This window comes from Cryptococcus neoformans, chromosome 6 (assembly GCF_000149385.1).
Source record: "Cryptococcus neoformans var. neoformans B-3501A chromosome 6, whole genome shotgun sequence".
Lineage (NCBI taxonomy): Eukaryota > Fungi > Basidiomycota > Tremellomycetes > Tremellales > Cryptococcaceae > Cryptococcus > Cryptococcus deneoformans.
Genome location: NC_009182.1, coordinates 775303 through 798075, shown reverse-complemented (window position 1 = coordinate 798075; position 22773 = coordinate 775303). Strand labels below are relative to the sequence as shown.

The following is a 22773-nucleotide window of genomic DNA, read 5'->3' as shown; positions in this document are numbered from 1 at the left end:
TTCGAGTTGTCAATTAACCAGACAGTACGCGACGCAAGTGATGTGGGAAGTATGAAGTACATCTTTCCATTCGATGACCTAGACAGCCCAAAGACGTACAAGGGATGGATGCGAACACGATTATGTATACATGCATTACATTCCTTCTACCGTCTAAGCTTCCACCGCCATGGGAGATCCAACTGCCGCTTGCCGAGCAGCCTTCTTCTTCCCTTCGTATTCATACCACAGTTCGTTGATGTCGTAGTTGCCTGCGATGTGCACATTTAGTTTCGTATCAAAACCATAGAAGGAAAAAAGCCGTACCAATAAATTCCCAGCCCTCTTGTCTGACGTGGTATAAGTTACAGGTATTACCAGAAAAAGCGTCTCTGTGACCAGCAGCAACGATCGACCGTCGTCCAAGCTCTTGAGCCTCCTCGTCACTAAGATCCCATTTATAGCCCTGAATTATGTCAATGACTTCTCCTCAAAATGGTAATGGCCTGACAACACTAACCTGGTCGAGCACGCCATAGGCAAAAGTACTACCCGAACCAACAGAGAAGAGATCGCCTTTAAGTCTTTGCCCATCATCGTCGACGTAGAATATACATGGTCCAGTCTTGTCCCAGCCGCAAACCATGGTACCCTACAGGAGGCAATATGTCAGTGCAAAAGTTCTGAATTGCCGAACGAGAGAGCGACTGACCATACTCAATCCCATCCCTTTGTATTGGTAGACGATATTGGAAAGGATCTTGGATGCAGCTGCAACAGAAATCCTTTCCTTATTCCTCAATTCGTGCAGTCGACACTGCATGCCAAGATACGTTTCCCTAACCAGCGCGTGAATATAGTAATTTTTAGTGATCAGCTATTGACACACCAGTATTGACAATCCGCCGCACCACCGGCCATGGTTCCGAGCAGGAATTTGTTGATTTCGATAACCTTCTTGACAGTGCCGGAAGCTACGAGGAAACGTCATTAGGTGCATCGATTTACCCAGATAAACACCATACTCACCAACATAGCTCCCTGCAGTAGCTCTAGAATCCACGGCGACAATGATACCTCCCTTGAAGCGGAAAGCGAGAGTCGTTGTGCCGTGAGCAATCTTGATCTTGGCCTCTGGGTTGGCAGACATTGAATCGGTATGTATGTCAAGGAACGAAGTAGGCTATAACACAGATTATCAGGTTGATGCTGTGGAATCAACTCTTCCAGAAACTTACATCGTGCACTCGGGGCACACTCATGCCAGAAACACTCCCTGTTCGAGAAAGGTTACCGAAGCCGGCCATACTTCCCCAGGCGGCGTGGTCTGAGCGGGCAAACTCGTCTTCAGCGGCGGCGAGCGTGTCGAGCTTTGACGGTTGTTGTACTTGCTGGAGAAGGGTGTTCATTGTGGGCTGAGGAAGAGACGTGGATGGGAAATGGGAAATGAAAGTGGATGTCGTAGTGTCGATACGTAGCTGAGGCCGCGACAGCGACCACCATTGACCGCGCGATGAACTTCGACGGAATCAAACCGGTCATTCGGCTCTCTCCGCCTTGCTGCCTCCACTTACTCCTCTTCTCTTCTTCTCTCCCTACGTACTACACGTACCTGCTACTACGTATTGTCTTTCGTGGAGTTTGTAGTTTCATTGCTTTTCGTTGGCTCCCCTCTTCTGGACTCCAACTACCACAAAGCCAACCGTTATAGCTGTCAACTTTAAGAGACAGAGATCCCAGCAACATGGTTAGATCAGGCTTGCAACAAGACGTGATAAATCTCTACAGACAGTACGTCATTTTTCGGTAAACTGAACGCTATCGGTGGATGAGACAAGGCTGATTTTTGCGCAGGGGAATGAGAATTGCACTTAGCAAGCCAGCCGTGAGGTCCCGTCTCCGGCCCACCAACAAACAGTGTTAACATTACCGTGCCGTGGAATTACAGCAAGTTCGCCCAGCTTTTCTCTTACATCTAAGATACAATTTCAGGAATCCACCCTTAAGGCAACGAGACTATGTGGCCATCGAGCATCAAGTGATATATATTTAGCTGCGTATACGGTCCCTGGGTTGCTGATTTATGAGGCGCAGCTTCGGAAAATGTCCAAAACATTAGAAATGCTCTCCGACGCCAGCGTGCAGAGGATCTCAGTAAGCAACGAAATGGAAGCGTGGTGGGCAGAAGAAGTCTCAAGGGCCAGGGGTCGAGATGTAGACAAGAAAAAAGAAAAAGATCAAGTGAAAAAGACAAATACTCAAGGACGGGACAGGGATCAATTTGGAGGCAGGCTACCTGGGCATGGGGGTACATGAGCCGAACGAAAGAAGTTCTGGGGTTGGCTATTCGATGTGAGGCTCTTCGATGGTGGGGCTCGGCTGGTCGACTGAACGAATGGTTGTTAGGGCAGTTTAGCATCATACATTGCAGCGTTTATGGCACTCGGTTACTCGAAAGCTCTGCACAATTGCCATGTACTGCGTGTGTGCCATGCAGGGTTAATTCCTGCCTTTGTGGCCATCGTTACTGGCGGAACCAAATTGTGATCGGCATCTATTTATGTTGAACGGATTAAAAATAGGGACACGACGGAATTGATCCTGTTGCTGGGTTGGCTTTCGCTGGTTTGTTTACAACTTTTATAATGCAATACCCTGTTTGCTCCTCAGTCGTTACAGCTTGCAGACTTGCCCGCTATGTCTCTCGTATCCATACTTACAAGCCTACTAAAAATATGTTGCGGCTCTCAAGAGCCTACAGGTCCGCAACAACAGCAGCAACAACATCAACAATATGGTTACCCAGGCACTGTAAATCAGCAACAAACAGCATATCCCCCTCAATCACAGCCGAGCTGGGCCAATGTAGCTGCCGTTGGTCAGCAGCAACAGTACCAGCCGCAGCAGCATCCGCAAGGATGGCAATCTCCAATGCATCAACAACAGGGAGGATGGCAATCGCCCCCGCACCAAAACGGCTATGCAACTGGTAGTCCTAGTCCAGTTCATCTCCCTGCAGGGGGCGTTGTCGGTCCTCATGCTCCTGCAAGCCAAGTGAGTCCCAAGCGTCAGCTTGACGAGGGTGATTGATTCTCACGCATCTCAAACAGCATATGAACGATGATCAAATTAATGCAACAAATCAGCATTACGTCGAGCTGAGAAATAAAGCTAGGAAGGAGGGAGATGAGGCTCATCGGTATGTGTCCGCGTATGACGGTAGATGCAGAGTTTTGACTGATAACTTTTCTGCGAAGCTGTTTCGCGGCGTCTCAGGCAGCCTACCAGTAAGATCTTAGTTACCTAGTAGTGTTTCCGCGATATCTGACCCAGAACAGAGCTGGAGATGGTGCCAAGGCTCATGAACTCTCTGTCCAAGGAAAAGCACATCAACGCACACAAGACCAGTTAGACGATCAAGCTTCTGCGTGGATCTTCAACGGTAAGCAATATCGGGAACCTTGCCGCTTTTATTAAATTATAAACCACCATTACAGAAAACAACAAAGACTCACCAGCTGGTACCATTGATTTGCATGGTTTATACGTTAAGGAGGCCATTGAGAGGACGGAAGCTGCCATCTCTGGCTGTCAACGTCAGGGACGGGAGGAGCTCAGGATCATTGTTGGGAAGGGTATCCATTCACAAGGTGGACATGCAAAAATTAAACCTGCTGTTGAGAACTTGATGAGAAAGTACGTTCTGCAGTTTCCCTTTCTCTTCCTATCCGTGATCGATCCTTGGAGCTGATTGTAATTTGTAGATACAACCTTTCTGCATATATTGATCCCGAGAACACTGGTGTCCTCGTCGTCGATCTGGAGGGGAAGCAGACTGGTCCTCGGTCGCGGGATATTGGGGGGGTGGTAGATTCCTTGGGGAAGGCAGACGAGGGATGTACGATCATGTAATACGCTGTGAGGAGGGACTTGGATGGGTTACCTACGTTGGCATGCCTTTCCATCGTGGTACATACAGTTAGATCATTCGTTACTATATAGCATACACGATGTAACATGTAGTAGAGATTCTCTCTCAAGGCTAAACTGGTTGGTATACTTGGCGCAGAGCCAGACTTAAATCTCTTTTAGACATTCATAAACTAAAGATTATACAGCAGAATTACATTTTGTTATCACTTTTTCGTTTCATTTGTCTTCGACTATCAAAATTACCGGCTGATAATAATGGCAGGCTGCGTGAGAACAGCAACAGTCTTGAACAACCAGTTACACACTCCTCGTAGAAAAGCAGGTATATCTATCATATCTTCCAACTTTCTTTGCGTATTTTGGTCACTGAGCAAGTGGCGATGAACTTGAAGTAGTGCTGGATGATAGGACCAACGGAACCCATTTCATTAGAGATCCGGCAAAGCTCTCTGTGTCCACTTAGTCAGAAACTATTTAATAATATACAACTTGCTTCGCTGAGACGCTAATCAATGCAAGAGATAATTCATCGAAAGCAGGTGTTTTACAAACAATACTCAATGTTCCCTGGATTGCGCCCTTCCGCGCTCTCCCCCTACAATTTCAGGAGCCATTAGTGGCGAGGCAGACCCGCTCGCATAATCATATGAACTGCCTGAACCCCTCATACCACCAATGCCTGTGGCAGCAGATGGGTTGTAATCAAATTCAGCCAGAGGTGGACTCTCGGACTCTGGAATCTCATGACTAGGAGCTCGCGTCTTGAGAATTCCACGGCCAGGTTGAGGTGAGGAAGATACGTTGAAAGAGGAAGTGGAGCTGGAGGGTGAATAAGAGAAAGGCTCGGCCTTGCCTTGCTGAGGACTGGAAGGTTGCCTTTTGGACTGCATGGGAGAGCCGTCACGTCCAGGTATGGGGACGCCCTTCCTCTCCTTCGTGGCCGGGCTTCCAGGACTAAGGTAATCGCCCTGTCCATATTCCCTCTCACTCTCTTCCAATCCTGTCCTTGGATCAACCTCTGGGGAAGGAAAGTCGTACGCGTCACGCTGGTCGTCACGATCAGGAGACTGATACTCAACTGGGGGAACATAAACCATCTGCAAATCGGGATTGGTACCGGGACCGGGCTTCAACGTAGTCGGAGCGAGCATGGAAATGGTGAGACGCTCGGCGGAACTAGTGGAAGATGATTGACGGCTAAGACTAGGTCGGGAGCCGTGAGATTCGCGCCTTTCATGAGCAGGTTTCATCTCCAACACCTCGGGTCCCTTGTTCTCTTGCGGTGGCACCTGCGATGGATCTTCGATAGCCACGCACTGTTCGACAAAAGTATTAAAGCTGATGTGTTTCTTGTTTGCATTTTGTTGGGACTCGGTGGGAGAAATGGGAGAATCAATAGGCAGTTCTTCTCGGAGATTTGGGTGACGAGGAGGGCTTTTGTTTCGCGGCATGACACCTTGCGATTGCAAGACATTGGTGTCAGACTTTGTCTGAGGGAGTTTAGGGCGATCGCTGACGCTTGCGATAGTCGCAGGTACTGGCTCGCCGACGGCACTCTCGAGCACAGGAGAACTGGGCATGGAGGTTGCGAGCATCTCGGAAATAGTACGATGCTTAAGAATAGGCTTTGTGGTCTTCTTCTTTGCCGCGGGATTAGGTCGGTCGATGCCGAGCCGCTCGTCCGTGGAAGCAACCTTGGGTGCGCGAACAGGCTCAACGCTGGCGGTGTGAAGGGGACCGTATAGCCAGGTTACGTCGGAGTCTTTTAACCTAGGATATTGTTATCAGCACGATTCAAAGCAATGCGATGGGCATCAAGCAAATTGATATTACTCACCAATTGAGAGTCTCCGGATTAATGGTCTTCAAGTTGTTGCGCTGTTTTTGCCACGTACGCCAACTGGCGTTCTCTAATCGTACGCCATTGGCGATCTCGTGTTTGTGACGAGTCATATTTCTCCAAGAAGCCCAAACATCTTCCTCAGACCAATCATGAGAGAGATAATCTACACAAATCGATGGGAGACGATCTTGGAGATCCTCAACTGATGGCGCCGCACTGGAATCGACGGGCAAAGAAGTCTGGTAGAGCGCCAACACGTCGTCAGTGGCAATGATGAGATGTGACGACGCAAAGGGATAACGATAGGGAAGATAATTGGATACGATAAGGTATTCAATATTCGTCAACAGCATGAACAAAGCTTGGGTGGGATGACGTACAATGGAAGGGACAATTTGTGCCATTGTGACAAAGACCTGCTTGATCACTAATCAAGATCTCTTGAGGTCCGAATACGATAAAGAGATCTGGTACACGATTATAGAAACAGCCAGAGAGGTTGGATAGAACACAGCAGAGACGGCAGAAAAAAGTGAGATGTGTTAGCCTGAGTGGAGGAAAAAGAGGCGGCTTAGTTGTTTGCGGGCTCCGCTAGGTTCTGCCGTGGGGCGCTACGTAGTCGGAGACGGGGATTGTGGGGGGTTGGGGGTGGAAAAGGAGGCGAGAATAAGATAACGATGTACGTATGGGCAGAAGAGTGATGTTTGGGATGGGATCGCGAGGGAGGATGCGAGCAAAGGGAGAAAAAGAGGGAAGCGGCGAGGAAAGGGGCGAACACAGGGGGGCAAGATGGAGAGAATTATGATGAAAGTGGAGGTGTATATCGAGGGCCACGTGTAATCAGTCTCACCAAAGGCGGAAATTACTGGCTGGACCTCCTATATCAGCCTCACCCTGTCCCCGCATCGGCAATCGTCTGCGCCACCTGCCACTCTCCACTTTTCATCATCACCCCGCCCCGCTTCTTGGTATGGGGTAACCGAACCTGACTGTTACTGCGCACGATTTTATACATACACGGCATGCCTCACTACTTTGAGACAAAGTTCAACGCTCATGTCTGCAATTCCCACCCTGCACCCAAGCTCGATAACAAAAGCTAGGAGCTGTCATTCCACCATCATTCGAAGGGCCCAGTCAAGGTGTTTGTTAATAAGGGCGAAGAAGCATCATTAAATAATCAGCGATCAACAAATCTTATTACAAATCACCCAGCAGCAGAATCGTCATCAGAATTATTCATCACCTCATCTCTCGTGAATTATAATAAATTAATTCATTGATTAATAAATAATTGAGGGTAGTAATTAGAGCCGGTAGTCTCAGCCGAACAAGTCCTTTGATTGACATCCGAAGCACCTGCATAATTTCAAACCGGCAGCTGGGTTGCACGCTTTGAATTTGGCTTCCGGGCAGATTTCGGCTTCACCGTTGTTGTTGCCATAAATTCCTTCCTAGAACTCATGTAACGTCGGTTCGAGAACAAATGCAACTGTTTCGTACTGCGATGTACGATGTGTACTGCCGCGCGCTTGCACAACAAGCACCATGCTGCATCTCTGATGCTTGATAATACAGCAATCAGTAGACGACAATATAACCACGACAGTACAGTAGTTGCGAATTGTTGATTATCATCCTCCTCTTTTCACCTTATTGTCCATTGCCTGTTGATTGCATGACTTATGTGATGAGCTAAAATCAAGGGATCAGAATGCCGAATGCCATAACCGGCGGCAGAAGAATTTTGGATGATGGAAAATTGAGGGTAACAGAAAGAGGGGAGAGACTGCTGCTGCCCTTCTTGTAGCGTAAAAATTCAGCTTACTCAACAACTCCCTCAGGGTGTGATACTAATGACGAAAATTGCTTGCTGCTTTATCTTGTTTCTACTATCTATACGCTGGTACATAATAGCGTGGATCTTAAGAAGAATCAGGAGACGAAGAAATGACAAGAAGAAATTGTTCACTACAGTAGTAAATAGCAATTCAACGTGACGGCCGTATGCAGGAGGGGGGACGAACGACGAACACTTGTAACTTGTAGTAGGGTCGCGTAGTTGCCTGGTTCTTGTGCTAGAGGTTGTACAACAACGAAGCCACCATCTTGCGTTTTCGATTCCCCTCCAACCAGCAACCAGCGAAAGGTCTTGCAGATCTCTTTATTTAATTCCGTCTTCCGTCCGCCGAATGCCGAACGAATGTGGGAAAGATCGCGGAAGACGAACAATCAATAGTATCCATAAGAAACACGGCTTGCTGCATTGCGCGTGGAGACGAGAGAACATGAACAGCAGAGACAAGCTGAACAGGAGGTTGCTATAGAAAAGAAAGTGCAGTGAATTAGAACGAGGGACGGAAATAAAGTACGAGGTGGAAAAGGAAAGAGGAATATGGTGAGTTTTGCTGATTTATCCGAGATGCGCTTGATGGGTGGCTGGTGGCTGGTGGCTGCTGGAGTGCGTGTATGAGCGGACGTATTCTTTGCTTGAAATAGAGCTGCTATAACTGTCCTTAGTCACCCCTCCCATGTTCACCCAGCCAACCCGGTAATCCTCTCCCACACGAGAGAGACGCCCGGACAACTCAGCCACGCCACCGCACACTCATAGATAACACATCATGGCCCAGGTCATTCCCCCTATCGTGAGTCAGCTCCCACGAAACAATCCCTCCCCATCCGCTAACGAACAACTCTCCTCCCCTATTGTCTTCGGCTCTATTCATCTATCTATCCTTCACGGTCATCCTGCAGACTTCTCTCCCTTCCGATTCCGGCGCTGCGCCCTCAGTAGAGGACATTCAGGACCGTTTGCCGTCTATTTGTGTCGACTATCTCTCTCATGACTGGTCCGAAGAAGATGTATGGGCTTCGTGGCGGAATATGACTCGTCATAAGCACGAGATCGCCAATGGAGTTCGTCTGGAGAATGCAAGTTGGCGGACATGGCAAAAGCAGCGAAACAAGCTTAAAACAATCAGTCCTGAAACTCTCAACTGGTGAGCTATATCTGTGTATCTCGAGTTGCCTTGGTGGCGCTAGACATGCCTGTTGAGAGCTTCGCTAATGCAACGACATTGTCTTTTTTTTCGTTCATCAGGCTGAAAGACTCTGATGTCACATGGCTGTACGGACCACTCCACACTGCCAATGTCGAACCAGCCCGTCCACTCCGGATCGCTTCCACGGATGACCGCCTAGGGATCGATGGACCCGACTCACGGATTTCCGTCAAAAAGCCGATTCTCAAGCATCGCACTCTTTCAGAGATGCTTACTATCCCTATGCCGTCTTCTCCTGTTCTCGAACACGTCTCCACTGATGGGTCATCTGAGACCTCTGGAGATGATGATGATCGCCCAAATCTTCTGCAAACCAAGTCCGACACCAATATCTTCCGTACTCGAGGAGTTATGCCACGCAGAAGAAGTCCGCCGAGATATCACAATCTGGGGAAGACACCGCCAGAGCTTCCAGTTTTGTCTCCCTCAACTGAGTCCCAAACGACTTCCGGCAAAAGGCATATTAGTTTCAATACTTTCGTAGAGCAATGTGTGGCGGTCGATGATCCCAGTCAAAACCAGCAGCAGAACGATAGCGATGATGATGTGCTTGAGATGAAGCCTTCATCTATGGGCAGTCGATCATCACGAACCTCGCGGCCCAGTCTTAGTCGCGCATCTTCCTCAGGATCAGAACATATAACGATCGCCAAGATTGCGCCCACCATGCTCAAGACTGGGCCGGGTGTGAACCATACTTTACAGATGGTTTATGCTCCTCCGGCCGAGTACCAGTCCCCTGGTTATGACAACCTCAGTTCCTATGATTTCCCTTCGCCACAGGTTGAAGCCGCAATCAATCGGTGGCAAACCGATGATGAAGGATATGGCAGTGTTGGTTATGATTATTTCAATGGACCAGACTTCTCTGGCAACGTCGACAGGAGCAGCATACCTATCCCAGCACATGTTGGTACTTCTTATGGAGGCGGACGCCCTTCCCCCAACAAGTATCGACCTGCAGCTAGCAGCCCTCAACAGTCGTTCGAGCCTTCTTCCGTGTCCTCCAGCAATTCCTCTTCTTCAGTAAACGTCGCTTCACCTGTACAACCTGGAAGGGGCATTCTCAAGACTCGACCTCCTGATCAGGCTTTCTCTCCTGAATCTTCGTCGCCGCCTTCAGCTTATTTTAACTATAACCCTTCAGCAGCGACAGGTATTGGTAGTATGCGTGGGTCCTCGGTTGCTTATGAGTATCCTGTCGCCTCAGGCTCGCCTGTTACATCGCCTGGTGTAGGGATTGAAGAACGTGGACGAGGAAGAACGCCTTCCAGAGAGCGGCTTCATGACAGGTCGACCTCTAGAGGTACATCTAGCGGCTCTACTTCCTCTAAATCACCTACGGAGATTGCTGCATCACATAGCTCTTCACGGAAAATCCAGACTCCTCCTCAGCTTGATAAAGTGCAAGAAGAAACTCGGCATATCGAACCTGAAGAGCGTGCTGATGGAAATCATACACCTCAAGCAAGTCAATCTGCCGTGATAGGAAAATCCACTTCAGCTTCTGTTGATTCTTTCAAGTTAAGCGAAGAAGACGAGGACTACATTCCGGACCGATCGTCTACTCCTACGCCACACTCTTCACCACAGGTAAGTGAAGCCGTAGAGTATATTCCACTACACTTTCAACTGATACAATTTTCTTCAGATCGCCTTCCGGCCGTTGAAGGACACATCGCCTGCGTCCCTTCCCCACACTTCAGCTACACCGCGACCGTCTTCTAGCCGCTCAGACTTCCCTGAGGTAGACCCTCCTACGACCGTCCCTTCTTCTTACAAGTCCAACGCTGGAGCCCGAGCCACAATAGCTCATGTAGGGACGAATGCCCAACCTACTCTGTTCCAACCTACGGAAGACGATGATGGTGCGAGCATTATGGGGAGAGCGGCGAATATTGCAAGCACGGCTAAAGATTTACTGGGAGCGCTTTGGTACGGGGCGAACGACGGACAAGGAGACGACAGTCAATACAATTGGCAAGATCAGACTCAAGGCGGGCAAAGACACGGTACAGATGGCACTCAAGGAAAGAGTCCATTCCATAAACGTTCAGGTTCAGGGGCGCAAAGTTAAGCTGTACAATACTTGTTTTATTTGGGATTCCATTTCGGATTGGATATATATATACCTCTGGAGATCATATACCTCTGGAGACAGTTTGGGTTGCGTGATTTCCCTTTTCAGTTCCTTGATCGAGTTCTTGTTCTCATGGCTCTCAATGTTTCACTCGGAAGCGTTTGTCAGATCGTTCTTTTTTTTCTACCTTCTCGATCCTTTCGTAATTCTCATTGCGTTTGTGTTTTCTCTCAAATGTCTCTTTAACCATTTTCTATATACTACGTAGTCGCCAGCTGTCGTCGTGTATGGTTGAATTTGATTTGGCTTTGAATCTGGGCTGCGGATGTATGCATGTAACACTTCTGCATTGATTTATTGGTTTCGACACAATTCTTTCTCACTGTATAACATGCTCGCAATCAAAAGTCTTGATCTTCTGTCATACCTTCTCACCAGCTTGCCACAACGACTTCTTCTCATCAGTGCCACGCTCTGAATCTGACTTGAGCACATCATTCAACCTCTTCCTCTGAGTACAATTAGCTTCGCGGCCAGGCATCCATCAGCTTTCAATCCATAAAATACCCACAAATTAAGGCTTACAGAATTTAAAACTCTTTGCTAGCTCATCCAACTCTTCAAGACTCTTCCCTCTAAAATGCTCTGCGTACTCTTTGACTAGCTCTTCACTGAGGAGCATATTTCTGACTAGCCTAGAAAGGTGCTCGCCTACACTCCAATCTTGTGGGTATCGGTCCGAGATTGATGGTACGGTCTTGAGAAGCCATGACTCAACGGGTGTAAACAACGGTCGCACTGCACGATCATCCGCTCCCCACTTATCAGCGGCAACAACCTAAGGGGTGTATCAGCCGGGGCAGTGGATGGGGATTAGTCGAACGTGCCTTTTTCTTGTGTAAGAATTCCTTGAGAAGTTTTACATATGCAGTATCTTCACCCGCGTAAATCATACCCTGGAAACCAATATCTTTATAGAGCCAGATGGACCAACTAGCCCGAGCTTTGGCGTAGATATCAAGCTGAAGCTGAAGGACATCAAATCGGGTGTCATTGATGTGTTTCCAATCAGGATATCCGTCCTTAGATGTTTGATAAACAGGGCCGAATTCCCCAACTGACACAGAGGTTAGTCAATACCCTTTTAAATTCCTTACTATTGCTTACCCCATACTGGACTCTGGACGCCGAACAACAATTAGTCAATACAACCATGTCCAACAAGTCGACCTACTCACCCCATGCTTGCGCATATACTCGGTTTTACCATTGAATGAATCAATGTGGAATTGGATTTGTTCCTTTGAGCCCTAAAGCACTGTCAATGATAGAGATCCTGATAACATTTCCGTCGACTGACCTCATATAGAGAGGGTGGATTTGGGAACCCATAGCTAAAGAATGAGTACAGGCATCTTTATTTAATTATATGAGCTCACATGGAATAGTCATGACAAGCATAAACGCAATTGTGGAGAGGCTTCCCAAACCGGCTAAAGTCCGCTGCAAAAGTGCTTTTCCCAGCATATCGATTAGCAATGCGTCTGAAGTGGCGATGTATCGTAATAGCCTCACTTTCCGCTATGATTGAAAAGGTTAAGAGGGAACCGGCAGACAAAGCAGCACGCATATCCTTTGCACTTACTCTAAAAAGAGCATATGATTGCTATCAATAGATCTGATTGCTTTTTCTACCCTGTTGTAGAATGCCACAAGGCGAACGTGTTGCTCATCAGAAGGTTCATTCAAGGGATTATAACCTGCAACCCAAGTATTGTCCTTATAATGCTGGTCGTGGGCGAAAATTAGAACGAGAGGTTACACGACGCAGCTGGACGTACTCACACGCGCTAGGTTTTCCCAAATGAAGACTGTTCGATCTTGGAAATCCTTGTGCTCATAGACTACCAAACAAACGTCAAACGAATATTACCGCGTGTCGCGATTTTGGGCTTACACAACGCCTTGTGAGTTGGATTGTCTGAATGCCAGTCGAAATTTTGTCCTTTAAACAGTCAGCAAGCCTGTCAATCTGTTTCGCATGAGGGTGCATACCTCCGGGAGCTGCATGCAGATCGATGACAGTGTAGATACCGTACTTGGCACACTGCATGAATGTGAACAAAAGTGGTTTAGTAACCTGCACGGATCGACATACAATTTGAATCACGCGATCGAGATGTTTCAAGCCGTCTTTCTTGAACACTCGTGGGTTCATGTCATCCTCAAAGTGATGATAATTTACCTGCAATAAACAAGCAATTGTAAGTAACCTGCTTATGGCCGATACTGAAAACTCACAGGAATGCGAATACAGTTCAATCCTAGTGATGCAAAGAATTTTGCATCATCTTCGGCGAAGAAATACTCAAGGAACTGTCAAGCAGTCAGTAGAAGCTGTCAGATGTTTGTTCATTCCTTTCAACTGACCTTTTCAAAGAAGTAATTGTATTTCTCTGTCCCTAATACCTGCTTTAGAGCATGCCGAACTTGATGTTCATGTCCAGCATAGCCGGTGATGAAGTTCTCCATATTCACTGATACCCAATCAATACAAATATTATGAGTAAACACACGGGTCAGCACAGAAAAAATAGCATTGCAACCCACACCAGCCGCCAATTGCAGTCCCTACATTACAATGACTAGTCAGTGTATGAAGTCCAAGCCTGACTTTTGCTCGTACCTCTCAATGTAATCGGTTTTCCATCTAAGGTTATATCCTTTCCGCTAACTTTCAAGAAGCCTCTGCCTGGCTGGTTGGAGCTCATTGTCGACTGTGTTAGACCCATCGTAGTATTCGCATGCACTTGCTGGCAGGGAGGATAAGCTATCGCATTCAACACCTATGGACTCTTATCCTGCGAGCTGCTTTTATATCTGCCGTCCTGGTCTTCCACTCAGATGACACTCGAGTGTGTATATATTTCGATGATCATTATTATCGGCGCCGAATCGGGCCGGCTAAGAAGCTGTCCACATTCGTTGTTCTCACGCAACACGGCAGAAAGAAGAGAAGAAAGCGCCTCCCGCTGAATCTTGTTAAGCATTCGAATTACATAATGTAATAATATTCCACGTCACCAGAAGAAGGGAAAGCGGCGCCGCCCGCCGCCCGACCGACAACGACCGCAGTGGGGACGGACTTTTTTGTTGCCACCGACGTGGCTGGGCGCCCGGGCCTCGGGCCAGAGAAAGCGAGCAGCTTTATAACAAATACACTACGGACCTTTGTTCTAATCACCCCTTGTCCCTTCCCCACATCCCCCCAGTCAATACATCCCAATGGCTACCAAAGTCGCTCAGAAGAGAGTGAGTACTGCATTCTACACCCAGTAGCAGGATCCTCCTATCGCCGGTGCTGACATGCTGCTTTTTATAGCTCCAGAAGGTTCGCACTTCTCACAGGAATCCTAGATGCAACTAATATATCCTGGCATAGGAGTATCTTTCAATGCAGAAGTCGCCTCCCCCATTCATCTGGGCTTGTCCGGAGGAGAAGAACATATTAGATTGTACGTGTCTTCACCCCTTAAGTCATTAGCGATGATTCTGACGAAAAAGATGTAGGGCACTTTATCATTGTAAGCCGGTCACTAAATCATCCATTAAGGTCTGCTCACTCGACGTGACGTATAGCGTGGACCCCCTGACACCCCGTATGAGGGAGGAGAATATCATGGTCTTATCTGGTTCCCTAGTGACTATCGTGCGTATTTTGCTTTGATCACTGCTATTAGCGAGAGTTGTAGGCTGATCTAATCTTCCATCAGCTTTCAAACCGCCAGATGTCAAACTCTTCACACCTTCTGGGAGGTTTGAAGTTGGTCACAAAATTTGCATGAGCATGACTTCGTAGTAAGTTGTTCAACCATTATTCTCAAATGTGTCTGACGGTTTTTGGGTTAGCCATCCTAGCACGTACGTCGAGGACCAATTGTGCTTTGAAAGCGGAGATTAACTTGTTTATGATGATTGCCGTTTTAGGTGGAATGCTGCCTGGTCTGTTGCCACGATCTTGACTGGTCTCCTGAGTTTCATGCTCAGCAACGAGTCCGTATTCTCCTGTGAATTTTTCAATGGAGATTTTGTGCTGATATCTAATCATCAGAATAACAGCCGGGGCCGTGAAGTCAACCAATGAAGAGAAAAGGCTTTTAGCCAAGCAGAGTCATGCGTTTAACCTGAAAAGCAAGAAATTTAGAGTACGTTTATATTTGTATTGGCCTCGGTTTATTCCCAGTTACTGATTCTTGCGATAGGAGATATTCCCTGATGTAAGTTGACAGCGATGGCTCCCAGTATTACCAAATACGCTATGTACGTTACTGATAACTGATTGCCTCGCAGTATGCCACTCCTGAGATGACTGACCTTCCTGACATGGGCGGACCTGCCGCGTCATCTGTAAGTCTCTCAGAACCACTAGTCATCTAAGTCTAACATAGGCGACGTTGAGGCGTCCAAAGTCTCAGAACCAGTGAATACCTCAGCTGCACCCAATTCGTCCTCGCCCACCAACATTCCTGTTGCCGTTCCTTTGGCCCAGCTTACACAAACAACACATACACCACATGCACAAGCTCGACCTGAGCAACGTGTGCAACGGCACGCTGCAGGGAATTGGTTATTCAGTTGGCGATGGGTTGTAGCGGTCGTTGTGCTTGCTATATTGGGCAGACTATCTTCGTTTGCGGGACTTTGAGAGATGCGTAAAGTTTTTCCGTATGTTGTATGCATCAAGTTTCGTTACCTCCGCGCCTTTAAGCAGATGGGAAACCAAAAGTATGCGCGAACTGAACTATGGCAAGAGCCATAGCCCAAATGATTAGATCCTCCTACCGACATCCACTCCATATCTTCCTCGTTCGCGCTCAATCTCGTCCTTGCTCCTCATTCCCCGACCCTTGTTTTCTCGGGGTCCTTTCTTCCCAAAAATACCTGTGCCGAAGCCAGAAGGATTTCCCTACGGGTGACTGTAAGCAGTATCCTAATATGATCCATCACATCTCTACTTACACCACCATGCAAGACTTGAATGGTCGCCTTGAGCACGTCGGGTCGATTTCTGGAACCGACGATCATGGCACTCGCATCCTTGATACCGCAAGCAGTGAAGACTCGATGGATCATAGGAGGGACCATAAGACCAAATCCTACGACAACAGACTGTTAGCTCATACGTTACAATAACATGGGCCAACATAAAGAATTACCTGGAGGTCGAGCACGCAAGTGGACCTTGGCAGCTCCCCATTTGCCTTGTAAGTCCTTTCCTTCGCCCCAAAGAGTTCTTTCTTCATATCGATTTACATAGTCCATGTTAAGCACAGCTATATTCAAGTTGATCATGTTAGCTTGAGGTCCAAACTTGGGTAAACGGCGGGAGCTTACCCTTTTGGAATCCATCATCCTGAGCGGCAGCGTGATTATGCCCTCGACCACGACCAAGCCCGACGAGACCCTTTTCAGGATGCCCAACAACAACATACGCTTGTTGCGAAGCCCTGTAAAGAGGATCAGAATCCGAAACATAACCTGTATTTGCGGTATTTCCTGGCAGTCTAACAAGCAGGTACTGCCTCGGCAGTGAAAAACTCACATCTTTCCCTTCTTTGTCATATGTTGAACTTTGGTCGACCTCACAGTGAACCTGCACAAATTCCTAAGCTCTTCTCTAGAGAGCCCCGAGACAGCTGCGAGTTTCGTTTCCTTCTTCGCCTGGCTCTGCTCTGCAAGGGTGTCTGGCATTTTCTCAGTAGGTGGACTGTTAAAGAGAGGCGTGGGATAGTTATAGTGCTTGTGAGACGGTGATTTAAATGAGTTAGGGAATCCTGATAAGCGGGGGACAGGGGTGTAAGGGACTGAGAAAGCCGGGCGGGGGAGGGGAGTGTGTTGAGAAGACTGGGGATCGGAAGGGGGAGGAGGTGCCGATGAGCTTTGCGGGGCTGCCGTGGAGGCACATCTTGCGAGACGGCGGGTAGCTGGATTGAGGGAGCGTAGGGGGCGGGCGAGGGCGGAAGCCATTGTTTTTGGACTTGCTGGATGTAGCCTGTAGCCAAATAAATGCAGGAAACATCAGAGGAAAGAGCAGAGTGGCATTTGCGGAAATTTCCGTCGTGTGGCACGCGCCGACTGTGAACTGGGATTGGGACAACATGATTCACACCGGAATATCAACACTGCACGCTGATGATGCATTCATTATTTGTTGCAAAGGTTGGTTGCGTAGTACGATAAGTATGTCTCGCTTGTGATACTGGCGACAGAGTATCGCAACTGACAGGAAATGTCACCTTGTTCACAAAATCGAAACACCAGTGCTAAGGCTCGGCAAGTCAAACCTTGTCACACTCAAATCTGGGACAGGTTACAGATTCGCAATGCACAATGTTGCGAGTAAGAGACGGAAGCGCTGCATTTACAAGGCGCTAAATATCGTGGACTTGAAAAGCTTATATGCTTCAAACTGAGGGCACTTTTTTGCATTTCCTCGCCGTTTGGCCATGGCTGGCACTCTCATCTATTGTCAGAATTATATAATCAGCACCACTTCTCCCATTCCCGTTTCGTGTCCCATAACCGCTTTAGGCCTTCTTTCTCTTCATCCCTCCAATCTTCTGTATGGTTGGTCCCACATGCGACATCGATATCACCATTGCTGGTAAGTGGGACAATCCGTTTCGTCCTCAACCTTTCCTCAGATTTCTCTGAATGCGAAGCTTTGGCGTATGAGGTATGGAGACGGATCTCCTTTGAGATGCGTGAATAACAAAGGCGGACTTTGATGGTGGAAGATGAGATATTTGTTGATGACAATTTGTTATAAGGTGACGGAAACCGGAATGAGATGACGATATCCGGAGGTTTACAGCACATGACAGTAATGTTGCCTAAAGAGTGATAGATTCTGGCCTAATGCCAAGCGCAAACGTCAGGGATCATGTTGTATCTCACATACTGTTGGACCAACCTGTGGTGTTTTCCGCTTTAAATTTTCCACTATGAGCTGCACTCGGTACCAAAGGTTGGCCTCTTCGTCAGTCCATTTGGCGCTGTCCCAGAGTTTCAAATGTTTCCTAAAACTAGATGTATCATCGCTTGTCCCTCGCATCCAAATTAATTCCATTCCATCACCAATAATTCGCAACAGCTCATCATGCGTCAAGATGATATCGAACTCTGAAAACTTTGAGGGACGAACGTGTATAGCACCTTTGTGAGGATGGACCAACGGAACAGGCCTGGTCGTCGTAGGCAGAGGTGAAGCCAAAATAGGGAGCGCGGCAAATGGATTCCGAATGCGTGTTTCGATATTAGGTATCAATTCCGTTTTGTGTTTAGTCGCCAGTCGTTTTGAAGGTTCCAAAGGTCGCGTCAGGGAAGGGACGGAATCACGTACAATCTGATCAAGTTTCAACTGTGTGATAGAGGTCGAAGGTGTATCTGGGGGAGTGGGAGGTTCAACGCATCGTATCAAGTTTGGGCGAGCTGCCGTAGATTTTGATTGACTTGATTGGGTGTGACCAGCATCGGTGGGCAATCTTGGCCCGTTTTTGGCGGGCTTTAAACTAGGCCCATGTTGCCGGTCAATGGGCTTGATATCCAACTTGTCAATGGTAGTAGTTTGCCTGGGTCCATATTGCTGTTGATGGCTATTTCCACCATATCCGTTAGATATGTCCGCCAAAGCCATATTCCTTCTATTTTTCCATTCCATTTCTAGATCTCTTAATCTTTGAGGGGTTGCGACAGTATCTAACTGCAGACTGGCGGAGCGGATGCTAGTCCTATATAGTGATGGCGACATGGCTTGTTGAGTCTTTCCTGTGTACGTAGATGATGAAGGCACGATTGGTAAAGCAGTCGGGGCGTAAGATGGCCGCTTGGGACGCCGACGCAGAATGGGTTGCTGAGGGGTATCCATGTCCTTCAAGCGAATGTGACAGGTATCAAAGATTGGGTTATACGATGGCCGGTGACTTGCACACGCACTTTTATGAACAATCGGCGTCTGTGGATGATGATTGAACGCCAACAGCCGGTCAGGAACGGAACCAATTATGATGAAGTTAAGCCAAGCCGTGCATGTCGGCGTTAAGGTAGAGAAGGGGTTTTCAATCTAAATTGAGTTGACCATAAATGTGCCACTTCCGGAAATACCCCTCCCGGCATTCCCCGCTTGGTCTCACGCTCGCGGCTGGCAACTTTCGAAGACTTTGGGTCAGCGAGTCTTCTTTTGGTTTCTTACAATAAACGCAACGCCCGCTCCAGCAGCTTAAATCGGTTTGCGTGACAACAAAAAACACATACAGATACAGTGAGTTTCGTATCTTCCTCCCACAACGACAACGCAGGCGCACTCGACGGTTTAGAGGAAAGAATGGAAGGATATCGGAAGGAAGTTTTCGGAGAAATTGGCTGACAAGCATTCGTTGCAGATGAAGCTCATCGCCGCTTACCTCCTCCTCCAACAGGGTGGCAACGCCTCCCCCTCTGCCGCTGACATCAAGGCGCTCCTCGAGACCGTTGGTGTCGAGGCTGAGGAGGACAGGCTCTCCAAGCTCATCTCCGAGCTCGAGGGCAAGGACATCAACGAGGTATGTTTGATCGCATCGCCGGAAAAGATGGACTGGAATGTGCAGTCGGTTTTTGTGCATCCGATTTTACATTGGCTCAAATCGACTCTGCTGTTCGCGACCCAGTCCTCTTAGCGATTATCATGGGTCGAAATGAATGCTGATTTTGTACGTAGCTCATCGCTGAGGGTTCTTCCAAGCTCGCTTCCGTTCCCTCTGGTGGTGCCGCTCCCGCCGCTGCTGCTGGTGGTGCCGCTGCCGGTGGTGCCGCTGAGGCTGCCCCTGCTGAGGAGAAGAAGGAGGAGGCCAAGGAGGAGTCTGACGACGACATGGTATGTTCCTTCTAGTGTTGAAGCTTGCCTTTGGGCCAAGAACACAGCATGTTAACGGCTTTATAGGGCTTCGGTCTCTTCGACTAAGCATGTTATTTTCGACACCAAATTGGTTTTTACCGCTTGTGGATGTGAGATTCAAGAGGCGAGGCAAGTTCTGCGCATTAGTAGACGGTTCTGCCCATTTGAAATATCATATGCATGAGTCCTCTTCTCGCAGCCTGCCATGTTTTTTCCATCGGCAGTTGCCCCGTATCTCGTTATTTTTAAGCCTTCATTTGTAACGCGTGGTTATTCGACTTAATCTTCAGAAGGTTTAATGAGTGCCTTGATGGATGCAAGTGGCGAGTATCGCGATCCGTTCCCCTTTTGTTTTCTTTATCCACAACCACTGCCAGCTCTGTTCACGAAGTTCGGTGGTGTATAACTTGTCGTTAGCCGCATAACGGCCCTTGAAGCTCTCGACATCGTAGCTGTTAATTGCTGAGTCGTTATGTTATCCGCTTGTCGCGTTCAGAAGCCGCTCCGACATCACTAATAACAGCGGTTGGAATGAATTGACTTGAAGCCGCCTGAAGGACAACCTCGTAGCAGAGAGAATAGAATCAAGAGAAACACCAAACAGACGGTGAACAAGTCAGCATAAACCAGGAATCTTTTCCATACTGAACAAGCAATGTATCAGTTCCCACTAATCCCGCTATACGCTACTTCATGTCTACCCTCAACAAATGAAACCCATTGATGAAACCTATTGCCGCTTGGCGTTGGCGTTCGAACCGGGCTTGTCATTGGAGATCAGTTTCGCTTGGTAACGCATGCACATTGACTTACAAGAGGTCGTCTGAAAAGGACTGGTTATGGATGGGTGTCAGTAGATTGTCATTATGCTTTCGTCCACCACCTACGAATATGAGGTTCAGGGGCTGCAATAATCGTTTGTCAGCATATTTACGTGACACAACAAGGTCTTACACATATATAGCGACATATCTACACTTACCATGCACTTCGAAATGTTCCCATCCCAGAGACTGGGTGATGCCAATGCCACGCCACTCGTCTTCCTCCAAAATCCTCAGCAAACCAGAATCGTCAGACGCAAAATATCGCTTGGGAATGAGCTTAAGCATTTGTTTGGGGAGAATAACATGTCGGTACTCAAATCTATCATCTGAGTCTATAATGATGAGGCGTTAACAGAGACAAGCTGAGTTTTGGTAAGGAAACCGTTATTGAAGCTTACATCGGTCCGAGTAGATAATCCTAATGGCAAGCGTTAGCAAAATTGTAGACCTAATCCGCGAGAAACCATCTTGGCCGTGAGTTGACTTACCGTTCGGAAAGCTCTTCGAGAGTAGCTGGTTGCTTTCCAGGAGCCATGATGAATTAAGAATGGAATGCCAAATTGATAATGATAAAAAGACGCGTCAAATCAGTGAAGTTGAGAGAAAGAGGTGTATCGGATGTACACAGAAGTTGAATAGATTGGCGTGATGAAAGCTTGGTAGCGTGCTGGCACAGGGGTAAAGAACGTGTAGAAAGGCAGCCTTGGTGAGAAATGATAGGTGGAATGGGAATGTGAAGAGAAAGCTTTCCAAAAACCGCGTATTCCCTCGCGTCACTTCGCGTCGGGCAAACGGGATCAAAAACTGTTTGCATCAATGAGTATTTAATGTGTGGTGGTGTCGCCAAACAAGAAACCCATTCTGAACTCATTTCACCTTTCCAATGATTAGATATTTATCTTCCTCTTGAAAAGCCCTGTTGGAATTGCCCATGCTTCGCATACCTTTAACAGCTCATATGGTGCCATCTGGGCATGAGTTTTTTTCTATATTTGTAGGCCTCGAGGAGTTCATCCTTTCATTCATCATCATGACTTCCTAGGTGTTTCCATGGTATTATATGAGTGCTCGCTATTGATAATAACAGCAACCGCTGGATAATCCAACCAACCAAGACATTTTTTGTACCACGAGAGGCCGAACTACACACCACTTCCTTCGATCGCACATTAGGGGAATTGACGGCACTCACATCCTTTCGGTTTGTGTCGATGTTAAGGGTCAGGTTCGGTATTGAGGCAAGGACGGTAACGCGAGTATTAATGTGCTTGCCTTGTCCCTGCAGTTGCGTATTAGCTTGCCCCTTTCACCTTGGATCTTCGGTTTCTGTAAGTTTTTGCTAGCTACTTACTAGGGTTCAGCTCACGACTCTCTTGCTTATCAGCACGAGTCGCGCGCGCTTGGTGTCTGGGGACGTGAACAGTATTTCTTCGCATGTTTCCAGCCAAGTGAGGATTAACAAGGTATGAAGAATGGATTGTTGGAGATGAGTTGCGGGCTCTCAACTGCCCCAAAATCGAAAGACGCTCTTGTGAGATATATCAAAACAACAAGAACAATGCAATTGCACCTCAGATATGGAAGCTCAGCTATACTGCGTACCGAAGGGGAATAAGGAGGAATATAAGTAGCATCAGAGAATATCATTTTGGAGGATGACATCCACTACTACTTCCCTCAACCAGGAGCTTTCGGGCTCATCAGCCGTCAGTGCTCTACTGTCCCTTGCGCCATCATTCTCCACACAATGTCGGAAGAACGCCTACTTCTGCAATGAAGAGATATCATTGCGCCTGTTGAGATACTCAACCACTTTTCAAAGCGGATTGAGCCAAGTGGAAAAATGAATTGCGAGCTTGTGCATGGGGCCATCCCCACGAAAGATTTACTGCCCGTCTGGCTTCCTCCCTTTCGTTGCGGCTTTGCAATGGTGACATATGAACGATGCAGCCGGCGAAGCGATGTAGCCTTTCCTTATGTGATGGGCTTATTTACAAGCGTCCTGGGGTTCCCGTGAATTACCGTTGCATATATTGCAGGTGAACGAACCGAGCCAGAGCATCCCAGATCCTTCAGCCCCTCGAACCTTTTTGGTCCCAATGAATATGAGTATG

At 47.7% G+C, this 22773-nt stretch overlaps 10 protein-coding genes across 10 annotated transcripts; 4 read left to right on the top strand and 6 right to left on the bottom strand.

Annotated features, from left to right (window-relative positions):
• Positions 1 to 153: 153 nt before the first annotated feature.
• CNBF2630 (hypothetical protein) lies at positions 154 to 1388 on the bottom strand (the record flags this gene model as incomplete). The annotated part of the gene is made up of 7 exons (XM_769741.1): positions 154 to 251; positions 307 to 445; positions 500 to 631; positions 692 to 818; positions 869 to 953; positions 1009 to 1162; positions 1218 to 1388. 7 exons carry the CDS (start codon positions 1386 to 1388, stop codon positions 154 to 156), a joined length of 906 nt encoding a protein of 301 aa, XP_774834.1.
• A 1288-nt stretch (positions 1389 to 2676) lies between these two features.
• Positions 2677 to 3891, top strand: CNBF2620 (hypothetical protein; the record flags this gene model as incomplete). Its single annotated transcript, XM_769740.1, has 6 exons — positions 2677 to 3033; positions 3090 to 3178; positions 3237 to 3266; positions 3318 to 3421; positions 3477 to 3675; positions 3744 to 3891. The coding sequence occupies 6 exons, from the start codon at positions 2677 to 2679 to the stop codon at positions 3889 to 3891; spliced, it is 927 nt and encodes a 308-aa protein (XP_774833.1).
• Positions 3892 to 4469: 578 nt separating this feature from the next.
• Positions 4470 to 6159, bottom strand: CNBF2610 (hypothetical protein; the record flags this gene model as incomplete). Its single annotated transcript, XM_769739.1, has 3 exons — positions 4470 to 5682; positions 5750 to 5994; positions 6136 to 6159. 3 exons carry the CDS (start codon positions 6157 to 6159, stop codon positions 4470 to 4472), a joined length of 1482 nt encoding a protein of 493 aa, XP_774832.1.
• Positions 6160 to 8379: 2220 nt separating this feature from the next.
• On the top strand, positions 8380 to 10897 carry CNBF2600 (hypothetical protein; the record flags this gene model as incomplete). Its single annotated transcript, XM_769738.1, has 4 exons — positions 8380 to 8403; positions 8513 to 8757; positions 8859 to 10413; positions 10472 to 10897. The coding sequence occupies 4 exons, from the start codon at positions 8380 to 8382 to the stop codon at positions 10895 to 10897; spliced, it is 2250 nt and encodes a 749-aa protein (XP_774831.1).
• Positions 10898 to 11321: 424 nt separating this feature from the next.
• Positions 11322 to 13692, bottom strand: CNBF2590 (hypothetical protein; the record flags this gene model as incomplete). Its single annotated transcript, XM_769737.1, has 17 exons — positions 11322 to 11425; positions 11486 to 11738; positions 11788 to 12017; positions 12068 to 12080; positions 12139 to 12201; positions 12261 to 12294; positions 12340 to 12414; positions 12476 to 12481; positions 12546 to 12688; positions 12746 to 12804; positions 12858 to 12905; positions 12956 to 13007; positions 13059 to 13145; positions 13202 to 13276; positions 13331 to 13437; positions 13511 to 13531; positions 13587 to 13692. The coding sequence occupies 17 exons, from the start codon at positions 13690 to 13692 to the stop codon at positions 11322 to 11324; spliced, it is 1476 nt and encodes a 491-aa protein (XP_774830.1).
• Positions 13693 to 14185: 493 nt separating this feature from the next.
• CNBF2580 (hypothetical protein) lies at positions 14186 to 15605 on the top strand (the record flags this gene model as incomplete). The annotated part of the gene is made up of 12 exons (XM_769736.1): positions 14186 to 14212; positions 14283 to 14291; positions 14343 to 14415; positions 14471 to 14484; positions 14540 to 14609; positions 14674 to 14758; positions 14810 to 14821; positions 14888 to 14953; positions 15012 to 15105; positions 15163 to 15177; positions 15251 to 15307; positions 15339 to 15605. 12 exons carry the CDS (start codon positions 14186 to 14188, stop codon positions 15603 to 15605), a joined length of 789 nt encoding a protein of 262 aa, XP_774829.1.
• Positions 15606 to 15728: 123 nt separating this feature from the next.
• Positions 15729 to 16927, bottom strand: CNBF2570 (hypothetical protein; the record flags this gene model as incomplete). The annotated part of the gene is made up of 5 exons (XM_769735.1): positions 15729 to 15866; positions 15920 to 16056; positions 16117 to 16233; positions 16295 to 16407; positions 16503 to 16927. The coding sequence occupies 5 exons, from the start codon at positions 16925 to 16927 to the stop codon at positions 15729 to 15731; spliced, it is 930 nt and encodes a 309-aa protein (XP_774828.1).
• A 516-nt stretch (positions 16928 to 17443) lies between these two features.
• CNBF2560 (hypothetical protein) lies at positions 17444 to 18596 on the bottom strand (the record flags this gene model as incomplete). The annotated part of the gene is made up of 3 exons (XM_769734.1): positions 17444 to 17793; positions 17858 to 18089; positions 18303 to 18596. 3 exons carry the CDS (start codon positions 18594 to 18596, stop codon positions 17444 to 17446), a joined length of 876 nt encoding a protein of 291 aa, XP_774827.1.
• A 745-nt stretch (positions 18597 to 19341) lies between these two features.
• Positions 19342 to 19898, top strand: CNBF2550 (60S acidic ribosomal protein P2; the record flags this gene model as incomplete). The annotated part of the gene is made up of 3 exons (XM_769733.1): positions 19342 to 19500; positions 19656 to 19811; positions 19878 to 19898. The coding sequence occupies 3 exons, from the start codon at positions 19342 to 19344 to the stop codon at positions 19896 to 19898; spliced, it is 336 nt and encodes a 111-aa protein (XP_774826.1).
• A 664-nt stretch (positions 19899 to 20562) lies between these two features.
• On the bottom strand, positions 20563 to 21194 carry CNBF2540 (hypothetical protein; the record flags this gene model as incomplete). Its single annotated transcript, XM_769732.1, has 6 exons — positions 20563 to 20595; positions 20646 to 20665; positions 20720 to 20737; positions 20815 to 20991; positions 21058 to 21077; positions 21148 to 21194. The coding sequence occupies 6 exons, from the start codon at positions 21192 to 21194 to the stop codon at positions 20563 to 20565; spliced, it is 315 nt and encodes a 104-aa protein (XP_774825.1).
• Positions 21195 to 22773: the final 1579 nt, after the last annotated feature.